Below are 26,363 nucleotides of genomic sequence, written 5' to 3'. Positions count from 1 at the left end.
CATTGGAATTCAGAAGAATGAGAGGTGATCGTATCAAAACGTATAAGATTATGAGGGAGCTTGACAAGGTGGAATCAGAGAGGATGTTTCCACTGATGGGGGGGACTAGAACTAGAGGGCATGATCTTAGAATAAGGGGCCGCCCATTTAAAAGAGATGAGGAGAAATTTCTTCTTTCAGAGGGTTGTAAATCTGTGAAATTTGCTGCCTCAGAGAGCTGTGGAAGCTGGGACATTGAATAAATTTAAGATAGAAATAGATGGTTTCTTAAACGATAAGGGGTTATGAGGAGCGGGCTGGGAAGTGGACCTGAGTCCATGATCAGATCAGCCATGATCTTATTGAATGGCAGAGCAGGCTTGAGGGGCCATATGGCCTACTCCTGTTCCTATTTCTTATGTTCTTATTATGTAAATCTGGACAAAGGAATTTAGAGCAGAATTCAAACAGATGTGAGTGGGCATAACTAGGGCAGATGGAGTTCAATGTGGGGAAGAGGAATACAAAAGTGTGGAAGTAATGTTTCAGTTGTAACTGCCTTGGTCAGACCCCACCTTGGAGTGCCTCATTCAGTTTTAGGCACCAAACCTCAGGAAAGATTCACTGGCTTTGGAGGGGTTATAGTGCAGATTCACAATAATACCAGGGTTTAAAGGATTAAATTATGAGGACATGATGCATAAAATTGGCTTGTATTCATTTGAGCTGAAAAGATTGAGGAGTAATCGAATCAAAGTATTTAAAATGATAAAGCCATTCAATAAGGTAGGTAAACTATTTCTTCTGGTGGGGCAATCCAGAACAAAGAGAGCATTATCTTAAAATTAGAGCTAGGCCATTTAGGAGTGAAATCCAGAAATACGTTTTCACACAAAGGTTAATGAAAATATGGAATGCTCTTAGCCCAAAAGGCTGTGGATGCTGGACCAATTGAAATGTGCAAGACTGAGAGCGCTAGATTTTTTTTTTGTTACATAAGGGAATCAAGGGGTATGGAGCAATGGTGGGTAAATGGATTTTAGGGACAGATCTGTCATGATCTAACTGAATAGGCTGAAAGGGCTGAATGGCGTACTCCTGTTTCTATGTTCTATTCTCAACTACCCTGTAGAGTACAACCAATCATCCACACATACGACCTAGTTGAAACTATCACAGGTTGAGCGAAGTCTTCTAAGAAATCAATCACTTCCTATGCAAATGAATGCAATGTTTGAGCGTCATTTAAAGTACATTAACATTTATTTGTGAAAGTAAATTCTGTTCATTATCATTTTGGAGAAGAAATGGATCATATTTTTAAAATTTTAATTTTAATCCAGGCTAACACAAAGAGTGGACCCAAAGAATCCATATTATACTTCAAACAAAGAAACTTCATAATAAATCAAGACTACTTAACATACAGCAAGAGAGCTTTGGTTCTTATGGCAGGGTCATCAGGTCGGCAGTCCTTATATTCCTCTACTTCTTTTTCTAAAGATAGCATCTGCCTCTGAAGCTTGTTTCGCAATGATGGAAGTGTCTCCCGAATGTGGTTAGTCAGTTGCTGCAGAAATAAATAAAAACTAACATTGAACTGTACAATCTTCAGGAAAAAAAGTGGATAATTGTACCAAGCCAGTCAAAATAGACAACTTTAAATGATTTGCCAAATTATAATGTATCCTTTCACAAAACATTTTTGATTTAGTTTATATTTGATAAGTAAATGAAAGTGAAAGTGCAATGAATCTGTTGCTCCTCTATTGGAATTGTAGAACAGTACTTTTGTAATGAAATTTAGGCTGAGAAATATTAAACCAGGACATAATTGACTTTTTATGGCAACAAAGGTAAGCACTGGGGAACTGCATGATGTAGTGCATTACACTCTTCATCTCTCTGAGCAAGGATTGGATCCAGCCAAATTGATGGGATGAAAGCCTGTAGCAGCTGTAAGAAACCTGTATGAAATGGGAAAAGTAAAAAGCAAAATGCTGAAAATCTGAAACAAATCCAGAAAAAAAGCTTAAAATACACAGCAAGTCAGCCAGCACGTGTGGAGAGAACAAGCAGTTGATGTTTTGAGTTCATGTCCTTCTTCAGGGCTGAAGAGTAAAAGGACAATCAAATCAAAAGGTGAGGAGTGGAGGTAAAGAACAAAAAAGAGAAAATATCAGAGAAATGATTGTTGGTTTGTGTAACATATCAGCCCGGAATTTGCAGTCAGCGGTGAAGTGACGACGATCACTGCTGACCTCGAAACAAATTGCCCAATAGAATTTGAAGTTTCTATTAAATTGACTGTAGCACAGTCAAAATGATATCCCCAGCGCAGAACAGCAGTGATTTCATCAAGCTGACTGAAGAATTCTCAGACAGCAAACCAGGAAGTAAAAAGCACTGATGAAAATCATTTCTTAAAATTTTACAGAAAGCGAAGTAAAGATTGGGACCTACACATGGGGTTAAGGTAGAAGCTGAAATATCAAACAAACTTTAAAAAAAAAAGATTTTTGTTGTTTTTTAAATTATTTTTTAAATCTAGTAATTTTCTATCATAATGGAGAAATGTGACATTCCACAAATATAAATTTAATTTTTCCAGGCCAGAATAGTTAAAACGCCATCAAAACCCCAGTTACACTTATTTCAAAGAGAGTTTGGGAGGCCGGAGAGTTCGGGAGAGCTCGGGAGGCCAGAGAGCTCGGGAGGCCAGAGCGTTCGGGAGAGTCCGAGAGCGGAAGTCCGTGAGTTCGGGAGGCCAGGAGTCCGAGGAGCAGAAGGGCCGGAGGTAGGCGAGGAATTCACTTCTGACGAGGGTCGGAGAATCAGTGGAACAGGCAGTTTAAAAAGAGCAGCAGCCGGAGGAGGTCAGAGCAGAGCAGGTCGGGAGCAGCGAGGCCCATAAAAGGGAGCCCAGCAGTCGTAGGAGGCCAGCTGGTGCTGGTGCAGGGGCAGAAGATAACCAAAGAAGCAAAAAGAAATCGAAGTGTGACGTCGCAACCAAGAGGATAAGTGATTGGCTGGTGGATTGGTGAGTATTTAATCTTTTTCTTTTTCTTTTCTGATCAGTAAGAAACCTTTGACGTTGTTATCAATTAGGTTCATTTAAGGGTTAAGCCATTGCAGGAGAGCCCAGACCCATGTCATGCTCCTCCTATGCTATGTGGGAAGACAGGGGCGCTCCCAGTGACCCTGACAACTACACGTGCAGAAAATGTATCCAGCTGCAGCTCCTGAGAGACCACATTGCGGCACTGGAGCTGCACATGGATTCACTCTGGAGCATCCGTGATGCTGAGGATGTCATGAATAGCACTTTAAGTGAGTTGGTCACACCGCAGGTAAAGGTTACACAGCCAGATAGGGAATGGGTGACCATCGGGCAGAGCAATGGAAGGAAGGTAGTGCTGGGGTCCCCTGCGGTCATCTCCCTCCAAAACAGATACACCACCTTGTTGGGGGAGATGGCTCATCAGGGGAAGGCAGCAGCAGCCAAGTCCATGGCTCTGCTGCACAGGAGGGCAGGAAAAAAAGAGTGGGAGAGCTATAGTGATAGGGGATTCGATTGTAAGGGGAATAGGTAGGCATTTCTGCGGCCGCAAACGAGACTCCAGGATGGTATGTTGCCTCCCTGCTGCAAGGGTCAAGGATGTCTCGGAGCGGCTGCAGCGCATTCTGGATGGGGAGGGTGAACAACCAGCTGTCGTGGTCCATATAGGTACCAACGATATAGGTAAAAAATGGGTTGAGGTCCTACAAGCTAAATTTAGGGAGCTCGGAGTCAAATTAAAAAGTAGGACCTCAAAGGTAGCAATCTCAGGATTGCTACCAGTGTCACGTGCTAGTCAGAGTAGGAATTGCAGGATAGCTCAGATGAATACGTGGCTTGAGGAATGGAGCAAGGGGGAGGGATTCAAATTCCTGGGACATTGGAACCGGTTCTGGGGGAGGTGGGACCAATACAAACCAAGCGGTCTGCACCTGGGCACGACCGGAACCGATGTTCTCGGCGGAGTGTTTGCTAGTGCTGTTGGGGAGGGTTTCAAGTGAAAAGGCAGGGGGATGGGAATCTATGCAGGGAGGCAGAAGGAAGTAAAAAGGGGGCAGAAGCAAAAGGTAGGAAGGAGAAAAGCAAGAGTGGAGGGCAGAGAAATCAAGGGCAAAAATTAAAAAGGGCCACATTACAACATAATTCTAAAAGGACAAAGAGTGTTTAAAAAAAACAAGCCTGAAGGCTCTGAGTCTCAATGCGGGGAGCATTTGTAATAAGATTAGTGAATTGGCTGCGCAGATAGCTGTTAACGGATATGATGTAATTGGGATTACGGAGATATGGCTCCAAGGTAACCAAGGCTGGGAACTCAACATCCAGGGGTATTCAATATTCAGGAAGGACAGACAGGAAGGAAAAGGAGGTGGAGTAGCGTTACTGGTTAAAGAGGAGATTAACGCAATAGTAAGGAAGGACATTAGCGTGGATGATGTGGAATCTATGGCCCCAAGTTTCGGCCCGCGCCGAAAACGGCGCACCTCGGAGCTGGACGCCTGTTCTTCGCGCCTAAAAGTGCGCTTAAAAAAAACTCCGAGATTCTCCGGCTCCTCGGAGCTCTAACTCTGCTTGGCGCGGCGCGCACTTCTCAGCGGGGGGGCGGAGCCAAACACTCGCGCCAATTTTGGAAGTAGTGGGGGGGCGGGTCCAATTTAAATGAGCCTTCGTGGTGCCGGCAACCCTGCGCGTGCGCGTTGGAGCGTGCGCGCACGCGCAGTATCAAACAAACATTGGCACTCGGCCATTTTTAAAAGGACTGGAGAAAAAGTGAAGATTTGTTTCTTGGTCCCCTTCAAAGGCTTGTAATTTAATTTTTGTGATATTTCTGTGTGTGAGGGAGTGCTTTTAGCAGCACTGTTGAATAAATCACCTGCTGAAATCAGTGAGTTCAGCTTTTCACTGCTAAACTTGTAGAACCGGTGCTGCATTGGTGCATGCAAATTAAGGACTGTGTGTTTTGAGAAACAAGAGTGCCAATTCAACTTTGCAATGGATCAACGTCCACCAAGAACAAAAAGAAGTGTAAAAAGAAATGGCACGACCTTGGTGAAGTAGTTAGTGTAAGTAATATTTCCCATTTTTAATTTAATCGTAATTGTAACCTGGCTATCTGTATGTCCCACCTTGCAGACTGACACACTCTGTAAAAAGTTATATTTTACTCTTTGCAGAAGAAATTGGCCCACAACAAAAGGGAGGCAACTCGGACAGGAGGAGGCGTGCCCAGTCTGCATCCACTGACACCCTTGGAACAAAGGGTAGCTGCTGTGACGAGTCGAACATGGAGAAAAGCAATCGGTACAGCACAAGCTGGGCCCGCATGCGAGGAAGAGGGTAAGTCCTGAAAATGCATCATGGCTCTTTAAATCAACCTGCTGCCTGGCCTGCTATGTGTGAAAGTACTCATGCCACCCATCCGGCCCCCTCCCTTGCTGTTAAGCATTTGACTGTTCTGATGTATTTTGCAGAACATGATGATGATGATGATGATGACGATGCTGCTGCTGCCAACCCTGAGGATCCTGAGGGTACAGAACAAGAACCAGTACAACCAGCGATGACTGAAATGTCTGCAGGGGAGAGCTTCCAATTTAATGTTTATGAGCCCCCATCAAGGGGCATCAGAGTTTCAACCCCTAGCATAGGTCTTGGTTCCACCTTCCATGGTTTCGCTTCTGATGTTGCGGGTCCCAGTGGTGCTGCTGGTATAATGCAGCATTCTACAGTCAGTGCACTACCGTCCCAGCCTGCGCCTCCCTCTCGCATAGGTTCTGGTTCCACCTGCTATGGTTTTGATTCCGACGCTTCGGGTCCCAGTGTTGCTGTTGATATCATGGAGCAGTTTACACCCATTCGTCCAACATCCCATCCCACGGCTCGCACTCGAGTGCTGTCGTCTGGAACACCGAGCGTCCTACCGTTCCAGCCCGAGCCTCTCCCTCTAATTTTGCCGTCTGCAACACAGAGCATCCCACCATTCCAGCCCGAGCCTCTCCCTCCAGTTCAGCCGTCTGGAACACAGAGCATCCCACAGTCCCAGCCCGCGCTTCCCTGTGTAGTGGTGCCGCTTGCAACACCGAGCATCCCACCGTCCGTGCCCGCGCCTCCCAGTGTAATGGTGCTACAAGGCAGACCCAGGCAGAGGAGAAGGAGATTGGAGACACGTTCTCCTGAGATGCAGCGTGCAACAGATGCGACTCAGGTTGTGGCATTGGGTATGGAGACCAATGAGCTTACCCGATCACTCATCGGTGGCGTCAGTGCAGTAGGTGAAGAGTTGACGGTCCTGACGGGAGAAATAGCAGTAATGACACGGGAACTTAGGGAGGGAATGTCCGATGGAGTGCAATCGACGGCACAGGCCGTCCGGGAGGGCATGCAAATGACGGCACAGGCCATCAGGGAGGGCATGCAAATGACGGCATAGGCCGTCAGGGAGGGCATGCAAGTGTCGGCACAGGCCGTCAGGGAGGGTCTGGTTGAGGTAGCTGCTGCAATAAGGGCACACAGTCCAGCCAATCAAATGACACCCTCATGAGGAAGTGAACATTCACTGAGATATGGATGAGACATGGTTGCAGCCTTTCTTTGCTGCTTTTGTTCTTGTTCTTGATGTAGCTGCAGTAGCGTTTTTCACAATGAAAATGTTTTGTAAGATTTGTAACTTTACAACATATAAGTAATCTCAGGGTTTTCAAGTGATCTTATAGTGTAAATGCTCTCACATTTTTTTGTATCTTATTTAATTTTGCACCTAAAAAGTGATCCTGAAGTTTAAGTGTTCTTCAGAGTGTAAGATTTTTCACAATGAAACTGTTTTGTAAGTTTTGTAACTTTACAACATATAAGTAATCTCAGGGTTTTCAAGTGATCTTATAGTGTAAATGCTCTCACATTTTTTTGTATCTTATTTAATTTTGCATCTAAAAAGTGATCTTGAAGTGTAAGTGATCTTAAGAATGTAAAATTTTTCACATAAAAAGTGTTTTGTAACTTTACAAGTTTTTAAGTGATCTTCAAGAGTCATATTAAAAAGTATAGTTTGATACAACAAATATTTTATTAGAGTGACGTTAACTTTTCAATAAAATATTTTTTCATTAAAACTGTTTTATGTTCCATTAACACAACACAACGTAGGAACAACTGCAAAGAATAAACAAAAGTGGTCGCAGAGCCCTCAGGCATCAGTAGTTGAAGCGTTCACGGATGAGCTGCTGGCGCAAGGCTCGAGCAATCGTTAAAGGGGCACAATGGACAGCCCTCCTCCGACCTCGTGCTCTGGCATCAGGCACTTGCATGCTTTCCTGATTGTCGTTATCATCCACATCCTGGTCTTCCGTAATACTATCATCATGCACTGGACACTCACGTGGGTCTTCTGGTTCCACTACCAGCTCCTGCTGCCTCATGATGGCTAAGTTATGAAGCATGTAGCACACAACAGTGAAATGACTGACAATCTGAGGAGAGTATAGCAAGTGTCCTCCGGAATGGTCCAGGCATCGGAATCGCTGTTTCAATATGCCAATGGTCCTCTCAATGATGCTGCGCGTCGCAATGTGCGCCATGTTGTATTGACGGTCAGCTTCTGTCCGTGTCACGCGTATGGGCATCATGAGCCAGGTGGTCAGGCCGTACCCTTTGTCTCCCAGTAGCCAGCTCTGCCCTTCTGGCTGCTGCTCAAACATGTCAGATAGAACGCTGTCGCGTAGGATGAACGCATCGTGGGTGCTGCCAGGGTATCTCGCATCGACTGTCATGATGCGCTGCTTGTCGTCACACACGAGCTGCACATTGATAGAGTGGAAACCTTTCCTATTTCGGTACTGCTCAGATTCCTCCACAGGTGCTCGCAAGGCTATGTGGGTACAATCAATGCAGCCTTGTACCTTTGGGAAGCCAGCAATCCTGAAGAAGCCCACAGCCCTCTCATGGATCGCTTGTGCGGTCATTGGGAAATTGATGAAGTCATTCCTTCGCGCATAAAGTGCAGCCGTGACCTGGTAAACGCAGGCATGTATTGCACGTTGAGAGATGGCACACACATCTCCAGCTGTAGCCTGAAACGATCCCGTGGCATAGAAAGAAAGTGCAGCTGTTACCTTCACTTCAACAGACAAGGCAGTTGGCGTTCTGCTTCTGGCCTGAAAATCTGCTCTCACCATATCACAGATCTCAGTGACAACTTCTCTGCGAAAACGCAGCCTTTTCACACAATCAGCCTCGCTCATGTCCAGGTACGAGCGCCTGGTTCGATATTGTCGACGTGGGTAAGGTCTCCTGCCCATCAACCTACGAGCTACGACGTTCCTGTTGCGGTGAGCTCTAATCAATTATCTCCTATGCAGTGAATTGATGGCAAACCATTGCATAATACGTGGTGTTGACAATGCAGCACCCATTCTGCAAATTTAAATATAAAACTGTCTATGTGGCTGCCTCTCCGTGTCCAAATGGCCTCAGTCCCCCTCACAGCTCGAAGGCTGCTGCTGTATCTTCGGCTGCCGTCGAGCCACTGACGCCGCCCCAAAAGCGTGGCCGAATGGCCTCAAGCACCATAAAGAGCTGCGTGTGTCAGGTGTTGATTCTTTGGCCGCCGGCCAGCCACTGAGGCCGCCCCTAAAGCATGGCCGAATGGCCTCAAGAACCTTAATGAGCTGCATGTGTCCTGCGTTGATTCTTCGGTTGCCGGCCAGCCACTGACGCCGCTGCTATCTCATGGCCGAATGGCCTCACGTCGGTCCGCTGCTGATTCTTCGGCTGCCGGCCAGCCACTGACGCCGCTGATATTTCATGGCCAATGGCCTCGAGTCCGTCCGGTGTTGCTTTTTCGCGGCCAGCCACGAAGAGAATGAAGACCTGCCTCAAGCACCGCAGCTCAGCTCGAAGGCTGCTTGCTGCCGCTGCCGTTGAGACAGTGACGCCACACCCCTGCCTGTCTCCAACATGAAAGGCCTGCCTGAAGCACTTTCACACAGGTAGGAACTATGGTTTATTTAGTCTTTTCTTTGCTTATAAATTTTTATTCAGGTTGGATTTATTTGTATAATATTTGTATAAGTATAACTAAGGATTGATTGTAGAATTTAATGACTTCCCTTCCCCCCCCCTCCCCCACCCCCCACCTCGTTCCCGATGCCTAATTTGTAACCTACGCCTGATTTTCTAAAGTGTAGACAAGGTTTTTTTCAAGCGTACAAAAATCTTCACTTACTCCATTCTAAGTTAGTTTGGAGTAAGTTTTCACTCACGAAACTTTGAAAACACGCGCAAGTGGCCGGACACGCCCCCTTTTGAAAAAAAAATTCTGTTCCAAAGTGAAACTGTTCTAACTGACTAGAAATGGAGCAAACTAAATGCCGAGAATTCCGATGTTTAAGATACTCCGTTCTACACCAGTTGCTCCTAAAAATCAGGAGCAACTGAGGCCGAAACTTGGGGCCAAAATAGGTAGAGCTGCGAAACACCAAAGGGCAGAATCGTTAGTGGGAGTTGTGTACAAACCACTAAACAGTCGTAGTGAGGTTGGGGATGGCATCAAACAGGAAATTAGGGATGCGTGCAATAAAGGTACAGCAGTTATCATGGGTGACTTTAATCTGCATATTGATTGGGCTAACCAAACTGGTAGCAATACTGTGGAGGAGGATTTCCTGGAGTGTATAAGGGATGGTTTTCTAGACCATTATGTCGAGGAACCGATTAGAGAGCAGGCCATCCTAGACTGGGTCTTATGTAACAAGAGAGGATTAATTAGCAATCTGGTCATGCAGGGCCCCTTGGGGAAGAGTGACCATAATATGGTAGAATTCTTCATTTAAGATGGAGAGTGACACAGTTAATTCAGAGACTAGGGTCCTGAACTTAAAAAAAGGAAACTTCGACGGTACAAGACTTGAATTGGCTCGGATAGACTGGAGAATGATACTTCAAGGGTTGACGATGCATAGGCAATGGCAGACATTTAAATATCACATGGATGAACTACAACAATTGTACATCCCTGTGTGGCGTAAGAATAAAAAAGGGAAGATGGCGCAACCGTGGCTAACAAGGGAAATTAGGGGTAGTGTTAAATCCAAGGAAAAGGCATATAAATTGGCCAGAAAAAGCAGGACACCTGAAGACTAGGAGAAATTTAGAATTCAGCAGAGGAGGACTAAGGGTTTAATTAGGAGGAGGAAAATAGAGTATGAGAGTAAGTTTGCAGGGAACATAAAAACTGACTGCAAAAGCTTCTATAGATATGTGAAGAGAAAAAGATGAGTGAAGACTAATGTAGGTCCCTTTCAGTCAGAATCAGGGGAATTCATAATGAGGAACAAGGAAATGGCAGACCAACTGAACAAATACTTTGGTTCTGTCTTCACTAAGGAAGAAACGAATAACCTCCCGAAAATACTAGGAGACCGAGGGTCTAGCGAGAAGGGGGAACAGAGGAAAATCCTTATCAGGAAATGGTGTTCGGGAAATTGAAGGGGCTGAAGGCCGATAAATCCTCAGGGCCTGATAGTCTGCATCCCAGAGTACTTAAGGAAGTGACCCTAGAAATAATAGATGCATTGGTGATCGTTTTCCAACATTCCATGGACTCTGGTTCAGTTCCTATGGATTGGAGGGAAGCTAATGTAACCCCACTTTTTAAAAAAGGAGGGAGAGAGAAAACAGGGAATTATAGACCGGTTAGCCCGACATCGGTGGTGGGGAACATACTGGAATCAATTATTAAAGATGTAATAGTGGCGCATTTGGAAAGCAGTGACAGGATCGGTCCAAGTTAATATGGATTTATGAAAGGGAAATCATGCTTGACAAGTCTTCTGGAGTTTTTTTGAGGATGTGACGAGTAGAGTGGATAGGGGAGAACCGGTGGATGTGGTGTGTTTGGACTTTCAAAAGGCTTTTGACAAGGTCCCACACAAGAGATTAGTGTGCAAAATTAAGGCACATGGGATTGGGGGTAATGATGGAGAACTGGTTGGCAGACAGGAAGCAAAGAGTAGGAATAAATGGGTCCTTTTCAGAATGGCAGGCAGTGACTAGTGCGGTGCCGCAGGGTTCAGTGCTGGGACCCCAGCTATTTACAATATACATTAATGATTTAGACGAAGGAATTGAATGTAATATCTCCAAGTTTACAGATGACACTAAGTCGGGCGGCAGTGCGAGCTGCGAGGAGGATTCTAGGAGACTGCAGGGGGACTTGGATAGGTTAGGTGAGTGGGCAAATGCATGGCAGATGCAGTATAATGTGGAAAAGTGTGAGGTTATCCACTTTGGTGGATAAACAGGAAGGCAGATTATTATCTGAATGGTGACAGATAAGTAAAAGGGGAGGTGCAACGAGACCTGGGTGTCATGGTACATCAGTCATTGAAGGTAGGCATGCAGGTACAGCAGGCAGTAAAGAAAGCAAATGGCATGCTGGCCTTCATAATGAGGGGATTTGAGTATAGGAGCAGGCCTGCAGTTGTACAGGGCTTTGGTGAGACCACACCTTGAGTATTGTGTGCAGTTTTGGTCTCCAAATCTGAGGAAGGACATTCTTGCTATTGAGGGAGTGCAGCGAAGGTTCACCAGACTGATTCCCGGGATGGCAGGACGGACATATGAAGAAAGACTGGATCGACGAGGCTTATATTCACTGGAATTTAGAAGAATGAGAGGGGATCTCATAGAAATATATAAAGTTCTGACGGGATTGAACAGGTTAGATGCAGGAAGAATGTTCCCGATGTTGGGGAAGTCCAGAACCAGGAGTCACAGTCTAAGGATAAGGGATAAGCCATTTAGGACCGAGATGAGGAGAAACGTCTGCACAGAAAGTTGTTGAGGCCAGTTCATTAGATATATTCAAAAGGGAGTTAGATGTGGCCCTTACGGCTAAAGGGATCAAGGAGTATGGATAAAAAGCAGGAATGGGGTACTGAAGTTGCATGAACAACCATGATCATATTGAATGGTGGTGTAAGCTTAAAGGGCCGAATGGCCTACTCCTGCACCTGCTTCCTATGTTTCTGTGCTTCAACAAGGCTTAACTTTGAATGTGGTGTTTAAGAGCATAATTAGATCAGAAAAGCTTTAGTTTTTGTCAGTTCAAATGATTTCACTGATTGTCAGCTAATGGGGAGCTCCACAGCTGTGGAGGAGCAGGGAATGACAGACTGCAACTTTAGGATTTCCGTGATTATCTGTGTATGCGTTAAATCCTGAAGTTACGGTCAGCTTCAGAGGGGTAATGACGGCGAATGCTGACAGTTCGGCGTCATTACCACTGCAAAATCAGGACCATTATCTCAGTAAAGTTATGGAAAGAGAAGCAATGAAGAAACAAAGGACATGTGAATAACTGTGGCAGTGTGAGTCCTAAGGAAGAGATAGGAAAATGGGGAAATGGAAAACATAAAAAATATGAGGGATCAAGTTTGAAATGGAAACAGGACAGGTTGGAAACAGGACAGGTTGGACCACCATGAAAAGAAAAGAAAACAGGTCAACAGGGAGGACACGACTGGTAAGTATAACTCTCTTTTAGACTGACTTTTAGATTGGTTTAATTGGCAGCGAACAACTAAGTAGCTGTTTGATGTTTAAGTAAATTTTGGTAATTAAATTAATTTAAGAGTTAAGTCATGGCAGGAGAGCTCAGACCCGTGTCATGCTCCTCCTGTGCTATGTGGGAAATCAGGGACACTTCCAGTGTCTCTGACTACTATGTGTGCGGGAAGTGTGTCCAGCTGCAGCTCCTGACAGACCGCATGACAGCACTGGAGCTGCGGAAGGACTCACTCTGGAGCATGCGCGATGCTGAGAATGCTGTGGATAGAATATTTAGTGAGTTGGTCACACCGCAGATAAGGGTTAGGACAGATAGTGAATGGGTGACTAAGAGACAAGGCAAGAGCAGGAAGGTAGTGCAGGAGTTCCCTGCGGTCATCTCCCTCCAAAACAGATACACCGTTTTGGATACTGTTGGGGGAGATGACTTACCAGGGGAAGGCACCAGCAGCCAGGTTCATGGCACCATGGGTGGCTCTGCTGCACAGAAGGGTGGGAAAAAGAGTGGGAGAGCTATAGTGATAGGGGACTCTATTGTAAGGGGAATAAATAGGAGTTTCTGCTGCCGCAACCGAGACTCCAGGATGGTATGTTGCCTCCCTGGTGCAAAGGTCAAGGATGTCTCGGAGCGGCTGTAGAGCATTCTGGAGAGGGAGGGTGAACAGCCAGTTGTCATGGTACATGTAGGTACCAACGATATAGGTAAGAAGCGGGAAGAGGTCCTACAAGCTGAATTTAGGGAGCTAGGAGTTAAATTAAAAAGTAGGACCTCAAAGGTAGTAATCTCTGGATTGGTACCAGTGCCACGTGTGAATTAGAGTAGGAGGAGCAGGATAGTTAGAATAAATACGTGGCTTGAGCAGTGGTGCAAGAGGGAGGGATTCAAATTCCTGGGACATTGGAACCAGTTCTGGGGGAAGTGGGACCTGTACAAAAGGGACGGTCTGCACTTGGGCAGGACTGGAACTGATATCCTGGGGGTAACATTTGCTAATGCAGTTCGGGAGTGTTTAAACTAATATGGCAGGGGGATGGGAACCTATGCAGCGAGACAGGGCGAAGTAATATGGAGTCAGAAACAGATGGTAGAAAGGTAAAAAGCAGTAGTGGAAGGCCGAGTAAACAAAGGCAAGAAACAAAAAGGGTCACACTACATCAAAATTCCAAAGGACAAAGGGTGTTGAAAAAAACAAGCCTGAAGGCTTTGTGTCTTAATGCAAGGAGTATCCGTAATAAGGTGGATGAATTAACTATGCCAATAGATGTTAACAGATATGATGTGATTGGGATTACAGAGACGTGGCTCCAGGATGATCAGGGCTGGGAACTCAACATCCAAGGTTCAGGAAGGATAGATAGAAAGGAAAAGGAGGCGGGGTGGCACTGCTGGTTAAAGAGGAAATTAAGGCAATTGTAAGGAAAGACTTTAGCTTGGATGATGTGGAATCGGTATGGGTGGAGCTACGGAATACCAAGGGGCAGAAAACGCTAGTGGGAGTTGTGTACAGACCTCCAAACAATAGTAGTGATGTTGGGGAGGGCATCAAACAGGAAATTAGGGGTGCATGCAATAAAGGTGCAGCAGTTATCATGGGTGACTTTAATATGCACATAGATTGGGCTAACCAAACTGGAAGCAATACAGTGGAGGAGGATTTCCTGGAGTGCATAAGGGATGGTTTTCTAGACCAATATGTCGAGGAACCAACTAGGGGGGAGGCCATCTTAGACTGGGTGTTGTGTAATGAGAGAGGATTAATTAGCAATCTCGTTGTGCGAGGCCCCTTGGGGAAGAGTGACCATAATATGGTGGAATTCTACATTAGGATGGAGAATGAAACAGTTAATTCAGAGACCATGGTCCAGAACTTAAAGAAGGGTAACTTTGAAGGTATGAGGCGTGAATTGGCGAGGATAGATTGGCGAATGATACTTAAGGAATTGACAGTGGATGGGCAATGGCAGACCTTTAGAGACCGCATGGATGAACTACAACAATTGTACATTCCTGTCTGGCGTAAAAATAAAAAAGGGAAGGTGGCTCAACCGTGGCTATCAAGGGAAATTAGGGATAGTATTAAAGCCAAGGAAGTGGCATACAAATTGGCCAGAAATAGCAGCGAACCTGGGGACTGGGAGAAATTTAGAACACAGCAGAGGAGGACAAAGGGTTTGATTAGGGCAGGGAAAATAGAGTACGAGAGGAAGCTTGCAGAGAACATTAAAACGGACTGCAAAAGCTTCTATAGATATGTAAAGAGAAAAAGGTTAGTAAAGACAAACGTAGCTCCCCTGCAGTCAGAATCAGGGGAAGTCATAACGGGGAACAAAGAAATGGCAGACCAATTGAACAAGTACTTTGGTTCGGTATTCACTAAGGAGGACACAAACAACCTTCCGGATATAAAAGGGGTCAGAGGGTCTCGTAAGGAGGAGGAACTGAGGGAAATCCTTATTAGTCGGGAAATTGTGTTGAGGAAATTGATGGGATTAAAGGCCGATAAATCCCCAGGGCCTGATGGACTGCATCCCAGAGTACTTAAGGAGGTGGCCTTGGAAATAGCGGATGCATTGACAGTCATTTTCCAACATTCCATAGAATCTGGATCAGTTCCTATGGAGTGGAGGGTAGCCAATGTAACCCCACTTTTTAAAAAAGGAGGGAGAGAGAAAACAGGGAATTATAGACTGGTCAGCCTGACATCGGTAGTAAGTAAAATGATGGAATCAATTATTAAGGATGTCATAGCAGCGCATTTGGAAAATGGTGACATGATAGGTCCAAGTCAGCATGGATTTGTGAAAGGGAAATCATGCTTGACAAATCTTCTGGAATGTTTTGAGGATGTTTCCAGTAGCGTGGACAAGGGAGAACCAGTTGATGTGGTGTATTTTGATTTTCAGAAGGCTTTCGACAAGGTCCCACACATGAGATTAATGTGCAAAGTTAAAGCACATGGGATTGGGGGTAGTGTGCTGACGTGGATTGAGAACTGGTTGTCAGACAGGAAGCAAAGAGTAGGAGTAACTGGGTCCTTTTCAGAATGGCAGGCAGTAACTAGTGGGGTACCGCAAGGTTCTGTGATGGGGCCCCAGCTGTTTACATTGTACATTAATGATTTAGACGAGGGGATTAAGTGTAGTATCTCCAAATTTGTGGATGACACTAAGTTGGGTGGCAGTGTGAGCTGCGAGGAGGGTGCTACGAGGCTGCAGATTGACTTGGATAGGTTAGGTGAGTGGGCAAATGCATGGCAGATGAAGTATAATGTGGATAAATGTGAGGTTATCCACTTTGGTGGTAAAAACAGAAAGACAGACTATTATCTGAATGGTGACAGATTTGGAAAAGGGGAGGTGCAAAGAGACCTGGGTGTCATGGTACGTCAGTCATTGAAGGTTGGCATGCAGGTACAGCAGGCGGTTAAGAAAGCAAATGGCATGTTGGCCTTCATAGCGAGGGGATTTGAGTACAGGGACAGGGAGGTGTTGCTACAGTTGTACAGGGCCTTGGTGAGGCCACACCTGGAGTATTGTGCACAGTTTTTGTCTCCTAACTTGAGGAAGGACATTCTTGCTATTGAGGGAGTGCAGCGAAGGTTCACCAGACTGATTCCCGGGATGGCGGGACTGACATATCAAGAAAGACTGGATCAACTGGGCTTGTGTTCACTGGAGTTCAGAAGAATGAGAGGGGATCTCATAGAAACGTTTAAAATTCTGACGGATTTAGACAGGTTAGATGCAGGAAGAATGTTCCCAATGTTGGGGAAGTCCAGAACCAGGGGTCACAGTCTAAGGATAAGGGGTAAGCCATTTAGGACCGAGATGAGGAGAAACTTTTTCACCCAGAGAGTGGTGAACCTGTGGAATTCTCTACCACAGGAAGTTGTTGAGGCCAATTCACTAAATATATTCAAAAAGGAGTTAGATGTAGTCCTTACTACTAGGGGGATCAAGGGGTATGGCGAGAAAGCAGGAATGGGATACTGAAGTTGCATATTCAGCCACGAACTCATTGAATGGCGGTGCAGGCTCGAAGGGCCAAATGGCCCACTCCTGCACCTATTTTCTATGTTTCTATGTAACCCTTTGCCAGCACTGTGTTTAACAAAGAGTCTTTCCCCCCCACCGCCAATCTTGAGATAAGATATTGTTCTTGAAGCTTACATGGAGCATTAAATAGGGATTGGGCATGGTTAACACCATTCGGTGGAGGCCCACAGATCAAAACTCAGTTCAACTCAAATTGGCAATCTCACTCAAAAATGCATGTGCCACCCCACCCTGTACAAAAGGAATTCCATCCCCTCTTTACCAGCAAATGAGCCAGCCTAACCAGATCGAACAATCGGTTCATATTTCTCTTGGAAAGGTAAACACAATTAAGATGAACAATTTCCCCCTCCCGTGCACACCCCCGCCCACCTTCTCTACCTACTTCTGAAGCTGTCTGTCAAGATCGTGGCTCAAGTATTCCGCAACCTAGGTAGTTGAATCTTTATGTTCCTTTGCACCAGAAAAAAGCTGCCAGCACAACTCAAACGTGTGCAATTCCCAAAACAAGAATCTCTCAAACTTCAAACACCAATACTGGACAGCTCAGATCCAAGTAACTATGTTCTGGCCCCTGGTACACCCCCTCCCCATTGAATGTAACCCATGGCTAAAAATGAAGACTAATTTCTCCTTTCCAACTGCTCTACCATTCATACAGCCGCAGATGAAGCCAACAGAAAGGCAGAAGCACCCTATTATCACTACAACTCTCAGTCTGGAATCAGGTCTGTCCCTCCCTAAAAATCACAGCAGGTTTATCAACCTTTTCCTCAATAAGGCGGCATGAGAGCTCCAAGGAGGACTTAACCCAACTGGATGCAGAGTCTGCCATGAGAAAGCAATTACCAGATTACGTCAGCTCTTCCATGAGGGCCAGCTAGCTAGCTAGTTGACAAATTTCACGTCACCCAACAGGACCAATACCACTATTTCCAGATGTAGCACTACCTCCAGAACCCTGCGATACTGTGTAGACTAGTATGAGCCAATACCCTTGGAAGTTCTCCTCAACTCTTCTACAGCCTTTTGTACACGCAACCCATCCTATGTAGCATTCTATTCTCAAGACCAAGGACGGAACAGAAGGTCTGAAAGAAGCCTGAGAGTATGACTTAGGTCAACTATTTAGCAAGCACGAATAGCCACCATTTTCAGCAAAATGCAGAAGGGCCAATTCAAAAATTGAACATTATGCATTCTAGACGTGTTCCACAAATTTCATGTGAGATGGCTGCTGGAGATACTGTCCAGAATGGCTGAATGCAGGAGCATGCATCTCCAGGAATTTTCTGAGCTTGGGATTAAAACACATTGTTAAAACAGGTTATGCTTAACACTGTATTTGGCCATGTTCTATTGGGTCTGATTTCAAAACTTGGAAAAAGTGTGCCATTCCTTAGCATTGACATCATCCTTCAACTTGAAGAGTAAATAAGTAAACAAGAAGAATAAAAAATATGTACTTGTAATTATCTTTAAAAAAAACGATGAATCGCAGCTTTTAGCCAAAGATCGCATACTCCAAATATAACATCCATAGGGACTATATTACATAAAATACATAGAAATTAAAACACGTAATCTTCACATGAGCTGTTCTCCTGATCTCATGTGCTCACCCTGGTCCCATAATCCTCTTCATCTCTGCTTCAATCACAAACTCCAGGAGTGCAATCCACAGCCTCACAGTATCTGGGTAAATAAGTTTCCCTCACATTCTGTCTGAAATCTCTTACATTTAATCTTATATCTATCTCCCCTTATTCTCGATGCCACAATCACTGGAAACAGTCTATTTCTACTCTGTCCCATCCTTCCATAATTTTAAACATCTCTATCAAATTACCCACAATCTTGTTTGTTCCAATGAAAGCAGCCCCAATTTTAAAGTTTTTTTTCAGATTTGTATTTCTTGATACCTGGCAGCACCCTAGTGAATCTATGTTGTGCGTCAACATCCTTCCCGTACTGTGAAGCCCAAAACTGCTCAAAGTACTCCAACAGTTGCCTTAGTAAGGCTTTATATAGATTCGTCATTATATCTCAATGTTTATACTCTACCTCTTGCAAGTACACGATTTTTATGGTCTTATCCACTTGAGGTGCTACTTTTAAATGTGCATCCAAACTGAAAAATCGCTGTGCTCTTCCACATGACCTAGCCTTCCCTAATACAAGTTTATTAATTGTTTTTTTATAAAAAAACAAAAATATACCACCTTACATTTATTGATACTGAATCCCATCGGTCACTTTTTTTCCTCATTACACCAACATCACCATGCGCATGGGCAGCACCAACAACAGCACCAACCTTCTCTGCAATCACCTGATGCTGCACAAGGACTAGAGCGGGGGTAGAAATTCACCCCCGCCGGAAACCTGACGCACCTACCATTTTCAAAGTGTTTTTACCGCCGCGTCAGACGAGGTTCACTTTTCAGCTCTTTGGAAAGTTTTTTGGAGCAGACCAGAAGCCGGTCATAATGGGGGTGTAAGTACTGTAGAGAGGCAGAAGTGGAGGCGGGGCGGAATCTCTGCCGCTGTCAGTCAGCAGCAGAGCGGAGATGATGTCACGATGCATGTGCGTCACCACGCTCTCCCCTTCACTTAAAGGGGAGAGTGTTCGGCATTCAGAAACTTTGGTCCACTGGGTCACCAGCGAGGGTTTTGGCCAGGCCTGCGGTATGGCACCCAAGAGGGGGTGGCAGCCCGGCCAAACCTGGGAGCATGATTGGGAAGTCGGCCGGCAAAAAAAAAACATGGCGGCCGCAGCAGTGGGCCCTCGCCTTTAATGGCCGTCATGCAGCCAAGTCCCACATACATAAAACAATGTGCACCAACAGAAAAAGCTGTCGGGGGCACCACGTGGCGGATTGATGATTTTTTGACCTAAATTTCGCAGGAGGTGTGATGGAGGTGCGGGAGATCGGCGGTGTGCCCTTCGATGACGCACTTAGGACAAGGTGGCAGTGGCGGGGACCACCAGAAAAATCCCTGAGGTGAATTTCGATCGTGGCGGCCATTGGACCGGAAGTCAGCGGCCGCTCGACTCCGTCACCTGGCCGCCTCTTTCTGGCGGCAAGTGGCCTTTTTGGAGGCTGAATTTTGGCCTCAGGGCATCAGCACATAACCACATTACTACCAGGAGGCCAGGGATGGCCTCACCATGGCCAGATTGACTTCACTTGATGCTGTACACCTTGACTGCCACATGATGCGCCAAGTTGGCACCACCCCACATCAACATCATAAAGCATTCCTACAATGCCTAAGCCATTCTTTTCACACTCATCACAATTGGGGGAGGGTACCGTTATGTCTCACCATTCATTTCAACATACGAAGCCACTTCCAAAGGTGCACACAGATCTGTCTAAGAAGGCAAGGTGTTGCAAATTAAAATTTCAATGTTTGACAACACATTAACAGAAACTTTACATTAGCATTGGCAATAACATGGCAAGATTAGGGTAGGGAAGGCAGAGTAACGTTTGTGATCTACTGAGATCATTGAAAGGTTTGTGCCATTGCAGCCAGCAATCCTGACAACATCCTTGCTTGTGCCCTCCTGTGCAAAATGTAACCAGGCTGCGTTGGTGTCCTGGGGAGAGGTCTCTTTCACCCATTGGAAGGGAAGAGAACCTCCCTGCGTAAGCATATGGAGGGAGTCATGGGAGAGCTTGGTTGCAGCCGTGCACCTCTGTGCAGTCATTGTAAGTGTTTTTGGCAGCTCGATGCTGCAGAACACTGACAGTACAACTGTCTAAATGAATGTGGACATAATCCCTGTAAGGAAACCAGCTGATGACGCATCATCAGACCCAGCTTCCTTTTAATTGGACGGGAATCTCGCAGGGCGGGCTTAACAAGCCCCATCTTCGTAAAATCATGTTGGAGGCCGGGATCGACACAGCTGCGGGATCGGGACTCGCCAAGGATGTCGCCCGCCCCGGACCCACCGAGGTTGGTAAAATCCAACCCAAATTATTTGTTTAATGTCTCTGCCATTTCCTTATTGCCCATCATAATTTCTCCTACCTTTGCCTCTAATGGGCCCACGTTTTCTTTCACTAAACTCTTCCTATTTATATACCTATAGAAACGTTTACAATCTGTTTTTATGTCTCTTGCTAATTTATTCTCATTCTTTTTTCTCTTTCTTTATCATTTTCTTGATCCTCCTTTGCTGAATTCTAAAATCCTCCCAATCCTCAGGCTTACTGTTCTTTTTGGCAACATTATAAACCTGTTCCTTTGATCTAATACTATCTATAATTTCTCGTTAGCTATGGTTGGACCACTTTTCCTGTTGGATTTCAGTGCCTTAATAAAATGTATATTTGTTGTAAATTATGTATTAATTCTTTAAATGCTAGCCATTGCTTGTGGTTGATTTTTTTGAATTTATTTGCCAATCAGGAATGCAGTTTCCTAATTCCAGTATGACATTTTCCTTACTGATTTTAAGACACGTAAGTATATTTCCACTAATTTTCAGTGAATCTGGAAAACAATTTCTGTACATTTTAATGCCAAATCATAACATTAGAGAATCATAGAGTATTTCCTAATTCAACTAATCTTCAAAACAAAACAAAATTGTCTTCAATATGAAACTGTCATGGCAGATATGCACATTAGGTTGTATTTAGAAATGTTATCTATTCAAACAAAACAAAAAGCATAATCACATTAAAACCTAAACAGTGTTCCACTCTTTCCTCTCACCTCATTAAGAAGCTTCTGGAGGTGCGGTGTTCCCATACGATCTGCCATGTGTCCGTATGCTGGCTGAGAAAGGAAAAAATGTCTTTCTGCTGCAAGAGCTGTTTTAATGTCCTTTTTCCCCTCGATATCCTTTTGGCTTCTGTTGACAACACCAATGTATCCTAGCAGCCAAGAAAACAGAAATGCAAGTTTTTTGATTTTTTAAAATTCGTTCTTGGGATATGGGCGTTGCTAGCAAGGCCAGCATTTATTGCCCATCCCTAGTTGTCCTTGAAAAGGTAGCAGTGAACACAACTGAGTGGTTTTGTAGGACATTTCAGAGGGCAGTTAAGAGTCAAGCACATTGGTGTGGGACTGGAGTCACATATAGACCAGACCAGGGAAGGACAGAATGTTTCCTTTCATGAACCGGTTGGGTTTTTACAACAATCATGATAACTTTTACTGCTACCAGCTTTTTTTATTATTTAGTTTTTTATAAACTGAATTCAAATTCACAAACTACTGTGCTGGGATTTGAATGCGCGTCTCAGGATTAATAGTCCAGTAACATAACCATTGCACTACCATTATCCACTAGAAAGCAAAATTTATTTCAAATGGGCTGCTTACTACAGGTTGAACCTCTCTTATCCAGGACTCCCTTATCCAGCACCACCCCTCGTCCGGCACCATTCCCGGCAGGGAGTCGGGTCTGTGTGTGAAAGCGGCGGGAGCTGATGCAGCGTTGAATGTGGGATGGCCGGTGATCTGGAGAATCAGTGCCGGCCAACACCTTCCCTCACCGACACTCACAGATAACTGCAGCCATCAAGCTGCACAGCGCCTCCCATTTTGCAGTATTCTGGCGTCGGCAGACTCGACCTTGGTTGAAGCAGCCAGGTCTCTTGGTGCGAGGTTGAGCCCAGTGGCTGTGTCGGAGCCCAGAAGAGATCGGCGAGCAGCGGGAGGTGAGGAGGTCGGCGAGCAGCGGGAAGAGAGGAGGTCGGCGAGCAGCGGGAGGTGAGGGGGTCGGTGAGCAGCGGGAGGTGAGGGGGTCGGTGAGCAGCGGGAAGAGAGGAGGTCGGCGAGCAGCGGGAGGTGAGGAGGTCGGTGAGCAGCGGGAAGAGAGGAGGTCGGTGAGCAGCGGGAGGTGAGGAGGTCGGTGAGCAGCGGGAAGAGAGGAGGTCGGTGAGCAGCGGGAGGTGAGGAGGTCGGTGAGCAGCGGGAAGAGAGGAGGTCGGCGAGCAGCGGGAGGTGAGGGGGTCGGCGAGCAGCGGGAGGTGAGGAGGTCGTCGAGCAGCGGGAGGTGAGGAGGTCGGCGAGCAGCGGGAGGTGAGGGGGTCGGCGAGCAGCGGGAGGTGAGGGGGTCGTCGAGCAGCGGGAGGTGAGGAGGTCGGTGAGCAGCGGGAGGTGAGGGGGTCGTCGAGCAGCGGGAGGTGAGGGGGTCGTCGAGCAGCGGGAGGTGAGGGGGTCATCGAGCAGCGGGAGGTGAGGAGGTCGGAGAGCAGCGGGAGGTGAGGGGGTCGTCGAGCAGCGGGAGGTGAGGAGGTCGGCGAGCAGCGGGAGGTGAGGAGGTCGGCGAGCAGCGGGAGGTGAGGGGGTCGTCGAGCAGCGGGAGGTGAGGGGGTCGTCGAGCAGCGGGAGGTGAGGGGGTCGTCGAGCAGCGTGAGGTGAGGGGGTCGGCGAGCAGCGGGAGGTGAGGGGGTCGGCGAGCAGCGGGAGGTGAGGGGGTCGGCGAGCAGCGGGAGGTGAGGGGGTCGGCGAGCAGCGGGAGGTGAGGGGGTCGGTGAGCAGCGGGAGGTGAGGGGGTCGGCGAGCAGCGGGAGGTGAGGGGGTCGGCGAGCAGCGGGAGGTGAGGGGGTCGGCGAGCAGCGGGAGGTGAGGAGGTCGTCGAGCAGCGGGAAGAGAGGAGGTCAGCGAGCAACAGGAAGAGAGGAGGTCGGCGAGCAGCGGGAAGAGAGGAGGTCGGCGAGCAGCGGGAAGAGAGGAGGTCAGCGAGCAGCGGGAAGAGAGGAGGTCAGCGAGCAGCGGGAAGAGAGGAGGTCAGCGAGCAGCGGGAAGAGAGGAGGTCAGCGAGCAGCGGGAAGAGAGGAGGTCAGCGAGCAGCGGGAAGAGAGGAGGTCAGCGAGCAGCGGGAAGAGAGGAGGCCGGTGTCATGTTTTTAACCTTCACATAATTGTAACCTTTATGTAACAACACTATACACCTGAGTAATGCACACCTTGACCACAGGGGGCGAACTTGTGGGAGACACTCCTCACCTGGTCATCCAGGTAGATAAAGGGAGGTCCCACGCAGGGTCAACACTTCTTGGTCCTGGGAATAAAGGTTCAGGTCATGTAGTGACCTTGTCTGCAGTACATGCCTTGTGTGATTCTATAGTAAGGTGTAAGGACACTACATTTGGCGACGAGAAACGGGAATCAACGACCCAAGAGGATGGCCACGGGTAGCACAGAGGAACGGTACTGTGTTGGTGAGGACTGGGACGATTTCGTTGAGAGGCTCCAGCAGAGCTTTGTCACAAAGGACTGGCTGGGAGAGGAAGCGGCTGGCAAACGGAGGGCGCATCTACTGACCAGCTGTGGATCCAAGACGTATGCGCTGATGAAAGACCTGCTCGCACCCGAGAAGCCGGCGGACAAGTCCTTTGAAGAGCTCAGCACTCTGATCGGTGAGCACCTCAAACCGGCGAGCAGTATACACATGGCCCGGCACCGGTTCTATATACACCGGCGTCGGGAAGGACAAAGCATATCGGACTTAGTTGCAGACCTTCGGCGTTTGGCCAGCCTCTGTAAGTTCACAGATGCCTGCAGGGGGGTGATGTTAAGGGATTTCTTCATTGAGGACATTGGTCATGCGGGATTTTCAGAAAGCTTATTGAGACCAAGGACTTCACTTTGGAAAGGGCAACGCTGATAGTTCAGACCTTCATGGCAGGGGAAGAGGAGACCAAGATAATTTACGCGCATGCCCTGGTTCCAACGTGGCGATGGACCAGGGAGTTAAAATTGTAAATGAGACACAGAACCCCGCAGGCAGGCAAGGGCAATTCGACACCGCCCAGGCAGCAACAGGCTCTAGCGTGGGCCAGCAACAGAGACAATGACAGGGGGATCAGCAATTCACGCTATCACAAGGGACAATGCGTCCCGGGATGGGACCATTGACACTCAGCAACAGAGTGCTCAGGAGTAATCAAAGAGACAATCAGAGAGGAATGCCTGTTAACAGTTCCTTTGTTCACAACAATCTCAACTCATGCTGGAGGTGCAGTGGCAGACATGCTGCGAAAACCTGTAGGTTTCACCAATTTATCTGTAGAAACTGTAACTTCAGTGGAGATCTGGCCAGAATGTGCAGAAAGCCCGTAACGAGGCCAGTTTACGAGGCAGAGGAACCAGACGAGGGGTCTGCAAGGCAACGTGATGCTTGGGGCAAAGCTATGGACGCTGAAGTCCAGCGGGTTCATGTGGCAGATGTCCACAGCTCGTACACCAAAATGCCACCTATGATGATGAAAGTTCTATTAAATGGCATCCCGGTACGTATGGAGCGGGACACAGGAGCCAGCCAATCACTTATGAGCGCCCAACAATTTGAAAAACTATGGCCACTCAAAGCTAACAGACCCAAACTGAAACGCATTGACACGCAGTTACGGACGTACACCAGAGATCATCCCAGTACTAGGCAGTGCAAACTTGGTGGTCACACACAATGGATCGGAGAACCGGCTGCCACTCTGAATTGTCCCGGGGAATGGTCCTGCATTCTTGAGGAGAAGCTGGCTAGCCGAGATGAACTGGAAATGGGGGGATGTGCACGCCATTTCATCTGTGGAGTGAAGTTCATGCCCACAGATCCTACAGAAATTCGAGCCACTTTTTCAACCAGGTGTCGGGACCTTTAAGGGCATCAAAGTAGTGATACGCATCACCCCGGACGCCAGACCAGTGCACCACAAAGCCAGAGCCATGCCGTATGTGATGCGTGAGAGAATTGAGAGCGAGTTGGACAGGCTGCTAAGAGAGGGCATAATTTCGACATGGAATTCAGTGACTGGGCAAGCCCCATCGTTCCTGTCCTTAAAGCGGATGGCTCGGTCAGGATTTGTGGCGACTACAAGGTCACCATTAATCGAGTGTCACTACAGGACCAATACCCGCTTCCGAGAGCGGAGGATCTTTTTGCCACGCTGGCAGATGGCAAGCTGTTCACTAAGTTAGACCTCACTTCAGCCTACATGACTCAGGAACTGGCTGAAGAATCCAAGCTTCTGACCACCATCACTACGCACAAGGGGCTATTCGTTTACAACAGGTGTCCGTTTGGCATTCGTTCAGCGGCCGCTATCTTCCAGAGGAAGATGGAATGCTTGCTCAAATCCATCCCTGGAACAATTGTATTCCAAGATGACATCCTTATCATGGGTCGAGACACCAAGAAACACCTCCACAACCTGGAGGATGTGCTACGCCGACTAGACTGGGTAGGCTTGCGACTAAAGAAGTCCAAGTGTGTGTTTTTGGCCCCAGAAATCAAGTTTTTGGACAGGAGGGTTGCCACAGACGAAACTGAGGCGATCCGTCGTGCGCCCAGGCCCGGCAACACATCGGAGTTGCGGTCATTTCTGGGACTATTGAATTACTTCAGGAACTTTCTGCCGAACTTAAGCACATTGTTGGAGCCGCTGCACGTGCTCCTGCATAAGGGATGTGAATGGTTTTGGGAGGACTGTCAAGAACGGGCTTTCAATCGGGCGTGGAATCTGCTTTGTTCAAACAAGCTGTTGACTTTGTACAACCGCTGTAAGAAACTGGTTTTAACGTGTGATGCATTATCCTATGGGGTTGGGTGTGTGTTGAAGCAGAGTAATAATGAGGGCCAACTCCAACCTGTGGCTTATGCCTCCAGGTCACTCTCCCAGGCAGAACGGGGATATGGGATGGTTGAAAAGGAAGCACTCGCACGTGTCTACGGGGTGTTA

At 47.0% G+C, this 26,363-nt stretch overlaps 1 protein-coding gene across 1 annotated transcript in view; it reads right to left on the bottom strand.

Annotated features, from left to right (window-relative positions):
* The window catches only part of dnm3a (dynamin 3a), a 486,179-nt gene that overhangs the window by 316,135 nt on the left and 143,681 nt on the right, over window positions 1-26,363 (bottom strand). The window contains 2 exon segments of the mRNA XM_070887379.1: window positions 1,407-1,549; window positions 21,389-21,549. Coding sequence (XP_070743480.1) covers window positions 1,407-1,549; window positions 21,389-21,549 — 304 coding nt within the window.

The sequence above is a fragment of the Pristiophorus japonicus genome, chromosome 8 (genome assembly GCF_044704955.1).
Source record: "Pristiophorus japonicus isolate sPriJap1 chromosome 8, sPriJap1.hap1, whole genome shotgun sequence".
NCBI lineage: Eukaryota > Metazoa > Chordata > Chondrichthyes > Pristiophoridae > Pristiophorus > Pristiophorus japonicus.
This window is presented reverse-complemented; position numbering and strand designations above follow the sequence as displayed.